Here is a 13,684-nt window from a genome sequence, read left to right as displayed (position 1 = left end):
TCAGTACAAAACTAATAAACTCAGTACTGGGTGCGTCGAAATAATTAGAAACCGAAGTCTGCTAATTGTCAGAAAAAATAATCATGCATCATTAACGAGCCATTGCGATTGAACTTCAATCGTCACTTCTATGACACCCGAGTCATAGAAGGAGCGGTGGTAGCTCAGTCGGGTGAGCGCCCGCTTCTCAATCAAGAGATGCGGGTCCGAATCCTGGCGCTGACATGTACCTACCAATGAGTTCTTTTAACTTAAGTATAATGTATACCATCGCTCTTACGGTGAAGGAAAACATCGTGAGGAAACCTGCATATCTAGATCTAGCACATCTAGATATGTGAACCCACCAACCCGCAGTGGACCAGCGTGGTTGGAAATGGTCCAAGCTTAGGAAGGCAGTTTAGACCTTGGGGATATGCACAAAGGTTTCTCTCGAGAGAGCCAGGTGCAGGTACTTACACCCCCACAGAAAATAGAATAGAATAGAATAGACACCCGAGTCCGCGTTGTTCTATGCTTCTATGTATATTAATAACTGTCAAATATGTTTCAACCCTGCAAATGCTATTGACACCTACAACAGTCAGCAGCCGTCTGCTGCAACCTCATGTCGTCCGCCGCCAAAACTTTATTTAAGCTGCGTACACACCGGGCCAACGAAGGCCCAACGAACGCCAACGGTTATCCCAACGATGGATATTTATCATGCATAATACAGGGCAGATTGCAGCAACGAAGGCCAACGTAACCCGTTCGTTGGCCTTCGTTGGCCCGGTGTGTACGCAGCTTTAGAAACTAGAAGTGAGCACAATATGCACACAAATTAAGTACCTAGTTACATTACAAAAGTGAAGTTAATGCAATCCCAATAACTTAATATCTAAATAACTTATGCTACTTACTTAAACAAATTCTCTATAATTATTACAGGTACAGTACATATTTTATGAGTATGTAGTATGTACCTACTTAATCACCTAAAATAATCTGTAGACGCGAAAACAAATACATAATATTAAACACTTTTCAATTGGTAGTTAATACAAACGTTAAATTTCAACCCTCTAACGTAAATTTTTTCTCAGGGGTAATAATGGAAACCCAACTGGTTATTAAATTGATAGTAAACAAACTTCGTCCCACTACCGTGTGGAAGTTAGTTTGAATACCCGACTAAGTTAATGAACTGGTCTGATCCCGGCTGTAAATCATCGTGAAGGAATATTGCTGAGTCACCGTTTCACCTATCGACGAATATTTTGTTCTTATACAGGATGTTGCTTATGTGGTACATGGTGCTGTATAAGTAAACCTAAACGGCATGATTCGGGTGGTCGTTCTGATTAGCTTTTACAATATGAATTTTGGAAATTAATGATTAGAAATCACGAACTGAGTTACCCATTTTTTATTTATTATACCAGTTTCGCTACACCCTGTATGCTTATAAGGCTTCCACGCAGATACCCCCAAGTATTTCATACAGGCAGGAGAAAAGTTTCAGAACTTTGTTAATAAAACTGTGGAGTCCACATCTTTCGTCCCTTTTTTCTACAGATAATATAATATGTTACTTTTTGTGATTTTACTGAATCATATATGTACCATATGTATTATATAACTACTAAATCACAGTACCTACCGATAAATATGGAATACAGACTATCATGTTTACTTACAAAACAATATTACTAGCCCTTTAGTGCCAATTTCTCCATTCTCGGTTAGAGCATAACCAGGGAGTAGTGGTTATCTTTTGACACATCTGTCATGAATTTTATATGGAGATGACGTTTAATTTATATATCAATCCCTGTCGGTTAGATAACTGACAATGGAGAAATTGGCACTTAAGATATGAAATTACTTCCCACAACCCCACATGCCTACAGCTTTATGAAAGAGGATCGTAAAGCCAGAGTGATTGGCTGAATGCGACTAGAGGCCGCACACATTAGTGATGACCGGTTTGAATTAATACCGGTATAAAATATATTTACAAAATATACCGTAAGATTTCTTTACCGATTTTACTGCTACTGTAATTTTTATAGGTTTTTTGCGAAGTAATAATAGGATAGAATATTACTTTATTGATACCAAATAAAAAAAAAAAATTACACAGAAATACTTTTTAGATTTTAGATTAACGAATTTAACTAATCTACCGGCAAGTCATGTTTAGACAAAAAATACATGGCCATGAGATATATAGGTACATATAAGTAATTATTCTTAAAATTTTCACTCGATCTTGACGCCTTTCCGAGATAATAGGTCTTGAGAACACACGGACATACAGACGAGCAACAAAATGAGCCTTTAAGGGTCCGTTTTGTATAGAATATACATAAATACCTACACATTTACTTATAAAACACCCCGATCAACGGGAAGGCATATCCTAATCCTAATTCTAACTAATATTATAAATGCGAAAGTAACTGTGTCTGTCTGTATGTTACTCTTTCACGCCAAAACTACTGAACGGATTTGAATGAAATTTGGTATACATACGGTCTAGACCCTGGGAAAGAACATAGGCTACTTTTTATCCCGGAATTCCCACGGGAGAACTTTTTTAAGGCGAAGCGAAGCGCGCGGGAACAGCTAGTAATAAATATGATCGTATCGTTATAATACCGGTACTTGGATGGATACCAGTAAAACGATAAGATAAAAAGATTCGACGCAGATTGCTGAGTCATCGCGTTTTCATCAGTTATTTACGGAGTTGAGTTAGCGGCGGCAGCGCGTGTAAGCGAAAAGGTTGTTAGTTTATGCACTAACGCCCTTATTTACGACTTATATAGGTACTTGTTTTGTTTGACGCTATAATAGGCTACTTGTCTTTGTTTTTTTTCGTTATTAAATTTAAGGTTTTACAGTATGTTTCATAAATAACTTTTTATGCAAATCTGTCATCCATTTGAACATAACCCAACAACTTTAAAAAGTCAGTATGCTCTATATAACACACTATATTATAATACAAATATTCTCATATAAGTAAGTATAGATGTTGTACATAAACGGCATATACCTACAGGAGACCGAAAATCGCTCAAAGCTTTCTATATTCCGGTGCCACAAACCACTTTATTTTGTCTAATTTACATAATGGCGTGCTCCTGCATAATGACTTCCTGGGGGGTCACTCTGACTTTACGATCATCGATCGATCATGAAAGCGGCTGCGTCAAAGACCACTCTATCGCACTTCTTTGGGGAATACCCACGTAACGCCCTCCGCTAAAGATCTATGCAAACATTACCAGTTCTAACCGGTCCACAACCGGCCGACAGCTCTCGCTCGTCTTGTTAAGACGAGCGAGAGCAGGGTGGTTGCTGAGAACAGCACGTGAGGCCACACTCGCGTGAAGGCCCTCTGTACCAACAACAGATATTTAAATAACAAAACAAATAATATAATAAACACTCACAACCCTCACCTATACAAGGAAATTGCGACACGGCTCATCGACGCCTCCGGCGACCAAAGGGCTGGCACATACCTTGGACAAAGGATAAGCCTCGCCATTCAGCGGGGCAATGCGGCCAGCCTCTTGGGAACCTTGCCAAACGACGGCGGTGACCTAGAAAATATTTTTTACCTATTAAGGTAGGTAGTGCCCTATGGCCTACTTATTTAATTTATTAAAATATATAGTAGGTAGTTTAGTATAAGTAGATAAGGTACCTTCCAATACTTATGTATGTTTAGTAAATAAAGTTTAACACTCACACCTTGTACTAATGTACTCCCTTGCGGGGTAGGCAGAGGCAAAAGGCCCGCCCCCTTTTACATTGGGACTAACATAACACTGGCAAAAAGTGGGTGCAGAAATGCAGAAATATTTAAATTTCGCACAATGTGGCAATCTCAGAGTGGTCGCCTTTAATCGATGGCGTGCATTGGTTGGTATTGACAAAGTGCACGTAGTACGACGTATTCTAGCCTATGTATTGTGTTGTCTATGGGTGAAACATCGTTCTCATTATAACTCCTGCACAAGTTATTATATTCGTAATTAAATGTTAAAAGAGAAAGATCATTTGTAATTTTGGGTCATTTGTCAAATGTCTTGGTGAAACGAGGTCATTCCTTTTGGGTAAGCCCTTCTTGATGAGCGAAAAACCAAAGCTCTTTTATCAAAATAAATAACGCTGTTTGTAAATCTTTTTTTACTTATTTCAAAACGCATTTTGTATACATAAAATAGGTACTACAGAAAGTGACGGAGAAAAGACATGTAGGTATCCTGTAAAAAACCGAAGCACGAGCAAAACTAGGTATATTATGCTCTATAATTCCGTGTATTCCTCAAGGATATAAAGCCTAGATTGCACTAAAATTGTTTCAACGTTTCAGTTCAGTTTACCAACTTTGGTATTTCAGGAAAACTCGGCGTCCAATTCTTCCGGGACTCGGTAGAATAACATTCGCGACACGAAATCTGAAATAGCTTTTATTTCAACGCATGGAACATTGGATGGGAATACTGCCGTATCTTTTCTATAAGACTGTGATAGGAAGCTACAGTCGTCGAAATATAATAGGCCCGTTTGGACAGCTACACAAATTTGCTATTTACTCTTGATTTACTTGATTAAATACATAAAAAGACACATAATCTGGCTTATTATTTAACGGCCGAAAAAAGAACTTTTAAAGCACCAAAAGTTACTTATTGTTTAGATTTTTCATGATTTAGGTTTGACACCAGCTGTCATCCCATACATTTTAGAGGTGTCCAAACGGGCTTATTATATTTCGACGACTGTAGTTTATCACTGCCAGGCCACTTGTCAAGCAAGTCATCATGCATGATGAAATTTTGTTGGTTTTTAATAATTTTAACGAATTATTAATATAACTACGGATCAAAAAACTGGTCCTCAGAGTATCACGAAACGTAGAGTGACAGTTCGTTCTATGAATTTTGGGTATAACATATATAGTATAGAACATCATGCCGAATGTAGGGTAAAGCGTGGAAAAAACATCGACGATTTTCTAAAGTTTTCCTTGTGATAGTAGATATAGTGATTTCCAGTAGTGATAAGTATTACTCGTATACGTGATAAATTGATGAATTGTTAATGTTAAAATTATCGTCGCAACGAGAAGGCAATAAAAATTGTTAAGTTTTTCGTTTTAAAAACGTAAATATTAAAATGTGTGTTAAATATAATTAACAAATAAAATATAGTACCAATTAAATGATTCAATTACATAAAAAGTGAACAATTAAGTAGTCAATTTTAATGAAGCCCTGTGATTAAAATATAAATAGACTTTAGATATAATTTTAACAGTTGTGAGTGCAATTAATTCGGTTCTACGACTTTTCGTGCCTGGGAAAGTGACTTTACTTAGGGGCAAAGTGACTTTGAGTGCGGGGCAAAGTGACTTTGTGTGCTGGGTAAAGTGACTTTGTGACCTGGTTGGTTCGTGAGCCATTCAACATGGCGTTCGCTGCAGCTCGTATGATACTGAAGGACAAGCGCAGGAAGGCTTCGAAGGAAGATTTCAGGGACCCCAGAAATAGGAGCAAGGTAACGTATATAAGTTTTTGTTATAAAATTAAAAAAAAATACGTTTTTTTTTAATTTTTGTGTACTTTGAATTATTAAATTTTGAATATTGAGATCCCTATTTAATCCAATTATCTCCGATTTATATTGCTATCTTGACCAACACCATATTTTCAGTTATTCTAGGAAGTAAGTAAGTATCTGTCGAAAATAATAATAATGTTGCTATGGATATATATATATATATATATATATATATATATATATATATATATATATATATATATATATATATATATATATATATATATATATATATATAAATGAAACATTCGAATCGGCCATCAATTTTGCACTAAATTGATTATTAATTTCCGATTTTATAAAACTTAGTAAAGTTTTGATACTGTACCTTCTTCACACCCTTAAATCAGTGCTAGCACTTCTGCAGCGTTTAATGAGCAATTTCCTCAAGCGAAGCGAAGATATTTGATCACTAAAGTTTGACCTAAAATGGTTAAATTATGCCCCTTGAAATTTAAAATGAAAGGTTAAAACACACTTCTCATTCATATGTTTTAAAGGTAAGGGGAAGAATAGTTTTCAAAAATTTAATATTAATGTTACAAACGTATACAGAATAAACCATGTTGTCGATTTGGTAATTATTTATTATTACAAAAGATACAATAAACATCAATGATGACCGCTTCCGTACCACCACCGTAATAAAAAATCCATAAGCAGCGTCGCTCTCCTGTCAAACATGCGTAAGATCCATACAATTTATGTCAAATTTGACAAGCGAGCCACGCAGCTTAAGCCCCAGTTTCACCATACTCTGTTAGATCACAACAAGGGATTAGTTGTTGACTTTTGATTTTGACACATCTATCAAGAATTTAATATGGAGATGACGTATAATTGATGACATTACTATGTAACTGGGGAGTTAATGATGTAACAGACTATGGTGATTGGTAATTGATAATTGTTAATGGTTGGTGGCGGTAGCCCCACTGGTGTCTCTAGGCGTATCTTTTATATATCTTCCGTAAAATTACAGAAAGATTACTCTAGCTCGACAAAATGAGTGCTGTCGCTCAATATAGAGAAGAGTTGTGAGCGCAGCAACGCTCCAAAACTTAGTTCTTCTTAAGCTAGAGTACCTACCTGCCGAAGAGGTATCTAAGAGATTTCTGCCGAAGAACCGATAACCGTTGGGGTAGACGAGTTCTCGAGTGGAGACCACGAACAGGCAAACGCAGCGTGGAACGCCCTCCTGCCCGCTGGACTGACGACCTTAGGCGGGTAGCCGGTAGTGCCTGGATGAGGAAGGCCGAGGACCGAGTTTTGTGACGCTCCTTGGGAGAGGCCTATGTCTAGCAGTGGATGATTATTGGCTGATGATAAGTTAGAGTGGGCCCTTAGCCTTGGCTCACGGATACGAATCGTGAAGAATCTCATATAAATTCAAATTAAAAAACAGTCCAGTAGTCGAGGCAAGCAAAAATAATCAAATTCAACTTTACTTAATAGAAAAAAGATTTATGGAACCAAAACTACATAACCATTTTTACAGTCTTACTCATTAGACAAAAAAATATTTAATTAATTTATTATTTGGACCTTAACTTCATGGCAAAAAAGTTAAAAATATGGTGGCAATATCTCGGTTCCTGTAAAAGGGTTAATCATGTACCTATCGAAAAAAATAAAATTACAAAATAAATGTGTGCGGTTTTGAAATAAAAAAACAGCAGTACCTATTTTCCTCTACATAGCGCAGAGTCTTAAAAACGAAACCTCAAAAGCTCTAGCGAGCTTATAAAAGTCCACTTAAAAGTTCAGTTTTCTTGATGTTTACGACGTTGAGGTTAAAGAAAAAAGTGAGGGAATAGTTCAGATAAAAGAAAATGGCGGTGACGTACTCAACACAATTATATTCTGTAAATTTCTCACTGAAAATAATAGTAATATAGCATATGAACTTTTTTTTGTTTGTTTTGCATTTACATACAGTAGGCCTTGTAGCACGGGACGCTATTAAGACGTGACAAAAGTCCTCCGTCGCGCTCGCTCTTGAGGCTGCGCGGTGTGAGTGAGCGCAATGCAAAACTCATGTCACGTCTTAAATGCGCCCCGTACTAGCCCTTTAGCTTTGCATAAAATGTAGAGCACTTTTTAAAATAATCAGTAGAACCTAATTATGTAGTTATTACTCCAACAATATTGTTCTCCCTCCTAACAGTAATACTATTTGTCAAAACCCCATTTACACTACAACTTAACGTAGAGCAAGAGCTCAGGCGAACAATAATCGGAATCGCTTCGCACTCGATTCCCGCGATTACTATAAAAATAATCGGACAGCTCTCGAGTATCGATTCTACTTCGGCCAATATCCGCCAGGGGGCGCCTGTTTCCTGCTCGCGGCTGCTACAACGTGTACAGGCGGATCCATTATCAATATACTTTTTTTGTTTTTTTTTTTTTGTGCGAAAGAGGTGGTGGTAAGTTTTTGCTGTCGATTTTTGCTCTAAGTAACTTTGTTCCTTTTACTAACCGTTGTTGTTAAAACTTAACATAATATTCATATTGATGTTGATTCTGAAGGCATACTTATTGAATTTTAGTACCTAACGTCAAATAAAATAAAATAGAAATTACCTTCATTTACGGATAAACTCATTCAAAATGACGTGGCTCTAACTAAATATTTATATAAAAAAAGTTTCAGATAATATAAAAAGATCAAATCACTTCAGTAGGTAAAATCTGGCTGGTTTGATCATGTGTTCGACTGTACAGCTCGAAATTATGTTTATTTTGCCCGGATTTCCTTTAATACTACATTTATGAGAGGGAATGACCCAGTTTTTGACAGGCGTAATATAATTTTATGGATAGTAGAAGAATAGTGGGAATAGGGTAGGCGCGTTCGATAGTAGGTAATACTATAATGAAATAAGACTAGTATACTTATAATAAAAATATATAATAAGACTAAAATAAAGTGTGTTTAATAGTTTAGCATTTAGTTTTCCCATAAAGTAAATAATGAAGCGTTTGTTGTAATACACCTTACCTACCTTTAAGACTAAACGAATGTCAAATTTCGATGTTCTTAAAGGACCCGATATTCAACGATTGAATTTGGTTTAAACTTTCTTAATTACTTAAAATGTCAAATTATCAATTAATGTTACGTAATATTCTATATTATTCAGCCATAATGTAATTCAAAATGATTTCGAATTATGAATGAATTGCCCTGTCAAACCAATGAAGTCTTTTCAGTAATGAAATTGGCCTTACATTTTCACTTTATTTTAAAAAGTTCACTGATAAAAAATATGTAGGTAGGTACTTGAGAATACTAACTCTTATTTTAGTATTTTTTTAGTAAAAGTGATTATGATCATAATAAATATTCGTCATAATTGTTGATATTTTTTTCTTCCAGGTACTATAAACTGTTGTTTAAATTGTTTAAAGAAAGTTTATAATGTTTTTATTCCACAGGCTGTTTTTTCTAAGTGTAACTCTACATGTACACTGACATATTTCTCTCTACAAACTGCTGCCTAACTTCATCTATAATTAAGGTGGCTACTGACTTTGAATATTTACTCGATGAGAGCACGAATACGACGTACGAATATTCGTTCGAGAGTACAAACTTAGTTGTTAAGCCTAGTCAGAGGCCTTCGGGCAGCTTGAAAACATCTGACAGTCGGGTTGCCCACTTACCCGATAACTCTCTCAGCACAAGCTTGCTTGTGTTGGGGTCCACCAACCCGCACTAGGGCAGCGTGGTGGACTAGGCCTAAATCCTTCCTTCACTGGAAGGACACGCGAGCCCCAGCAGACGTCCCCGCTGGACGTGATTTGTTGTGAATAGTTGTGATGATGACGAACGCGAGCAATATTCGAATTGTACCGTGCATACATCGAGCGAATATTCAATGTCAGTTGCGACCTTTATATTATGTTGTATATTATCGGTGTTGCTAGATGTATTGGAAAACGCTTTTACTGTCACTTATTTTAAGGCCTCTTTACTTCTCGAGTATTCATGAATGAGTAAATCTAAAATCAAAGTGTTTGTAAAAAGTAGCTGGACTATTTTTCGATACTTATATTATATCAGCCACTTTTTATTAATAATACCTACTGATACTGATATTTCGATACCTAATACATACTTTTAATTCAAAGATCCAAACGTAAAGAGCGCTTTAAATTATTGCAATCTCTATCTTGCTTTACTGGATATGTTTCGATGTAACTTCACTGACTTCGAGTTCTATCTCACACCAATAAAACTACAGCTTGTCTTATTATACTGTATTTTGTTCTTATCAGAATTCCATTTGGCATAAAGCTTTATCTTTAAACTGAAACGTTAAAATCGGTGAAAACTTTGACAGCTGTCAGATAATTTCGGCGCACCGCGGGCTGCGTTGCCAAATGGAATTTTGAATCTCTGTGCAACGAACTGTTCTGTATAACCCGACCAATAAGATTACATACAGCACAAACTTTTCTATCTTACTTCCTTATTTCCTAATTGCCTTGGCACGATGCACTGTCGACAGCTATTTAGAAGGAAATTGACTATTTTCTTTGTACTTTCGAGAGACTGCCAAGACTTTCTTAATAGCTTATTCAAATATAAGGCACTTAAGGAGGATGTTTTAAATTTGAGCTTAGACTGAGAACAACATGGACGGCAATAAGAATAAGAAGTCGCAGAAAAGCCTTAAATATTTACTAAATTACTCGTCTAGTTGATGACCAGCGGTAGTCAGCATTCAGGTAGTTCAGCGGTTTGCAATGCTGACATTACTGCCATAATTATAGTATTGTTTATCCAAATAGCTCCATTAGATAGAGGGTAATTTTTGAGAATCATGTCTAATAATTTACTACCTTACTGCTATCGTACCACTACCGACACATTAGCAATCAAAATTCCCTAATCAACATTCACACAAGTTAGCTCAGATTTGACATCTAAGCAATGCTGTCGATTGCTTACCTATGTTCGGGGTGGTAACCCCGATGCATTAACTGACCCCTTTTTGTATGAAAATATTTCAATTTCACGTCACGCTCACGATGAAAATCATGCTAAGGGGTCTGGTGACAGAAAAGTAAGTGAATGTCCAACCGTTATCAATCCAAGCTCAAATTTCGAACACCGTTTTTTGACGTCTGGCAACATTCCATTATCGTTTAACCGGCTGGTTGGCAATCTTTTTGGTCGTGTACGAATGTTGTGTGTGTGGTTGTATTGGAACGAGTGTTTTTTGTTTTTCAGGCCCGCTCCGCCAGTACAAGTAGCTTTAGGAGTGTGAGTCAGGTACGGACATCGCCTAGAGTCATGCCTGTTCACGGAACATTATGTTTCAGTTAAAGTTTAGAGCAGTTTGGCAATGGTTTTTTATTTTTAAAAAATACGTGCATAACAGATGAATTGAGAACTTTCTCATTTTTTCGAAGTCGGTTAAAACATAATTTGAACTGTATATACTGAGTATAATATTATGTAAATAACTTATTTCCGGAAAATCTGTCTGCACGATTTCCTTGTCAAACAATACTTACCAAAAAAAAAAAAAATTTTTTTTCGAAATACATTTTTTAAACCTTTTTCGATTTCCCATACAAATTATAATAACTAAAAACGAGTAACTAATTACTAGAGGAGAAGAAAATTCATTTCCAAGAGCAACTGTCTTGGGGAAAGTGGTTAAGTTTTTTTTTATGAACAATGTGGTGTAATTATACGCAGCATGTCATATTTACATCCGAACTATCCGAAGTTATAAATCAAAGTCAAAGTCAAATGTTTTTATTCATCGTATAAATATTTTTTTTTCTGATGAACGTCAATTTTTACAAACAACTCTCCGTTCGGATAAGGGGGGCTCTTTCTGTCTTAGGAGAAGAACGGAGGCAAGAAAATCCTGAGCTATCTTTTCAAGAAAAGACTTAAAACTAGTTGGTATACAATACCTATAAGCTTAATAATAAAATAATATAATAAAACTTACAGTATGGTACACAAGTTGATTTGATTAGTGAAAACAAATTAATAATCTCCTTCAACTAATATCTGGTGATAGATTATCCGCCCGCTGTCTGTGTCACTTCCGGAAGCCATCTTGGATTCGCCTCAGCTGCAATCAAATGGGGCAGGAAATGATATTTGCAACTTCGCAAGTTAATTTAGATACGGTTAGCAGTATTCACATTAGTGCCAATTTCTCCATAGTCGGTTATCTAACACACACTGATTTAAAAATTAAACGTCATGTCCATATAAAATTCATGACAGATGTGTCAAAAGTTAACCACTACTCCCTTGTTATGCTCTAACCGAGAATGGAGAAATTGGCACTTAGTGAACCATTGGAACTATAATTAAAAATACTTGTTGTAATTATATTGTAATTTGCTATTAAATAATACAAAATGTCGTTTTCTATTAAATGAACATCAGCAACGTTTAATAATGGAAAGATATTTACTTACCATTATTACTATAAAAATGGGAAAAGATACTTACCTACAGTTTAAATTCATAGCAAAAAAAAGTACGAATTAGGTACTTCTTAGGGTTAAACCATTGCCAAACGATAGCCGAAATGATTGATACTAACAGTTCACCAAAGAGATACCTATGCAAGTATCCTGACCTAGTGCGAATAATTTGAATCTTAAGCGGTTTTTGTACCTTATGAAAGTTTTGAAATAACAATATTTTTTTCGAATACATATTTACCAATTTTATTATTGAAACCACATATCAAACTATTGCGCTGGGCAGGCATACTTGTAAATGAATTTTATGACTAGTTAAATCCATGTACCATAATAGGATATTATGTTCTTAGCGGTAGAGTTGGATTTAGTGGTAGACTCATACTGCTGCCCCGAAATGGTAAGTACCATTTTATGTTATTGCATGAACCTATCCAAGTCAGCACACCTTACTTCCACCTACTTCCTTACAATTCATTCTTCCTCTTTTACTTGACAAGGAAACACAACAGCTGGACCAGAGGAGACATCTTCAGGGATTTTTCATCAGCATACCTATCACGGGGCGCAATACCCGCACGTCAAGACGTTACAAAAGTTCTCCGTCGCGCTCGCTATCGAAGCCGCGCATTGCGATAGCGCGCTGCAAAACTTTTATCACGCCTTGATGTGATAAAATTTTTGCATTTCAAAAGTTTGAAGCAACGACGGCACTGCTGATCTGAGGTGGACGCTCTTGTGTAACTTTTTATACATAAATAATACTACAATTCTTTTGATCCGATACTTAAGATCCCGAAATGAGGCCTCGAAGTCGACATAGCAAACTTGTAGGTATTTTTATGTTCCTAGAAGATCTGGTCAATCGGGTAAAAACTATAACTCAATAATATTAGTAACGGTCTTACGTAAATATATTGGGTTATTTTTTGTTACAAAAAACCTTTTTCATCCACATGCGCGGCCGAGTGGTCTTGGCTGCCTATTCTAGGTATGATCTCGCGAACGATTGAACGTACAAAGATTTTTTAAAACTAAGTAGGCATTTTCTGATTCTAGGTCATAAATTGAATAAACATGTTTATTAGTATGCAGTGAACTTGGTACTTAATTGCAATTTAGAATAAAAAAGTCTAATCTGCATACAATATAGGTAACATAATGGGAGAAAACGAAAACTTTTATAAATAGTTTTCGACAAACTATGAAACCTGTACTAGAAGCACCTGAGTTGCAGGTTCTGCAGCCACTTGTGTCATGTTTTTTTAAACCATTAAAAATCTCTTAAATTACTCTTGAGCTGGCTTCCAGAATACTTTCCTTACTTGGTCGCGTTTTTCCAAACCCCTTGGGTTTCCATTTTCCATGCCGTGATTTATTCTTCAAATATCCAGGGACATTCGGAACATTGGTTGCGGACGTGGGTGGCTTTTGTTATACTGCAAATGGTTTAAGATAGCATCCGTGCGTTCGTTATCGTTCTCGTGACCTTTGGCTAAATAGGTGGCTAACGTGAATCGGAAAAGATTGTATGATTAATAAGAAGAAGGGTGAAGACCCATTAGTGAGTTGCGTAGCGTTGCAACTCGTTTCA

The 13,684-nt window shown here is 36.2% G+C and overlaps 1 protein-coding gene across 3 annotated transcripts in view; it reads left to right on the top strand.

The window, feature by feature from the left end:
• The window catches only part of LOC105393289 (calmodulin-A), a 153,705-nt gene that overhangs the window by 100,169 nt on the left and 39,852 nt on the right, over positions 1-13,684 (top strand). The window contains exons 1-2 of one of the 3 annotated variants that reach the window (XM_048622474.1): positions 5,338-5,559; positions 10,865-10,906. The exons of 1 other annotated variant lie outside the window; for it this stretch is intronic. In XM_048622474.1, coding sequence (XP_048478431.1) covers positions 5,470-5,559; positions 10,865-10,906 — 132 coding nt within the window. In that variant the 5' untranslated portion in view covers positions 5,338-5,469. Of the gene's footprint in view, positions 1-5,337; positions 5,560-10,864; positions 10,907-13,684 lie in introns of those variants that run through there. One more of the 3 variants, XM_048622475.1, reaches the window with a different exon arrangement.

Source organism: Plutella xylostella, chromosome 8 (genome assembly GCF_932276165.1).
Source record: "Plutella xylostella chromosome 8, ilPluXylo3.1, whole genome shotgun sequence".
Classification (NCBI taxonomy): Eukaryota; Metazoa; Arthropoda; class Insecta; order Lepidoptera; family Plutellidae; genus Plutella; species Plutella xylostella.
The sequence above is the reverse complement of the archived record's forward strand: the minus strand, read 5'-3'. Positions and strand labels throughout refer to the sequence as shown.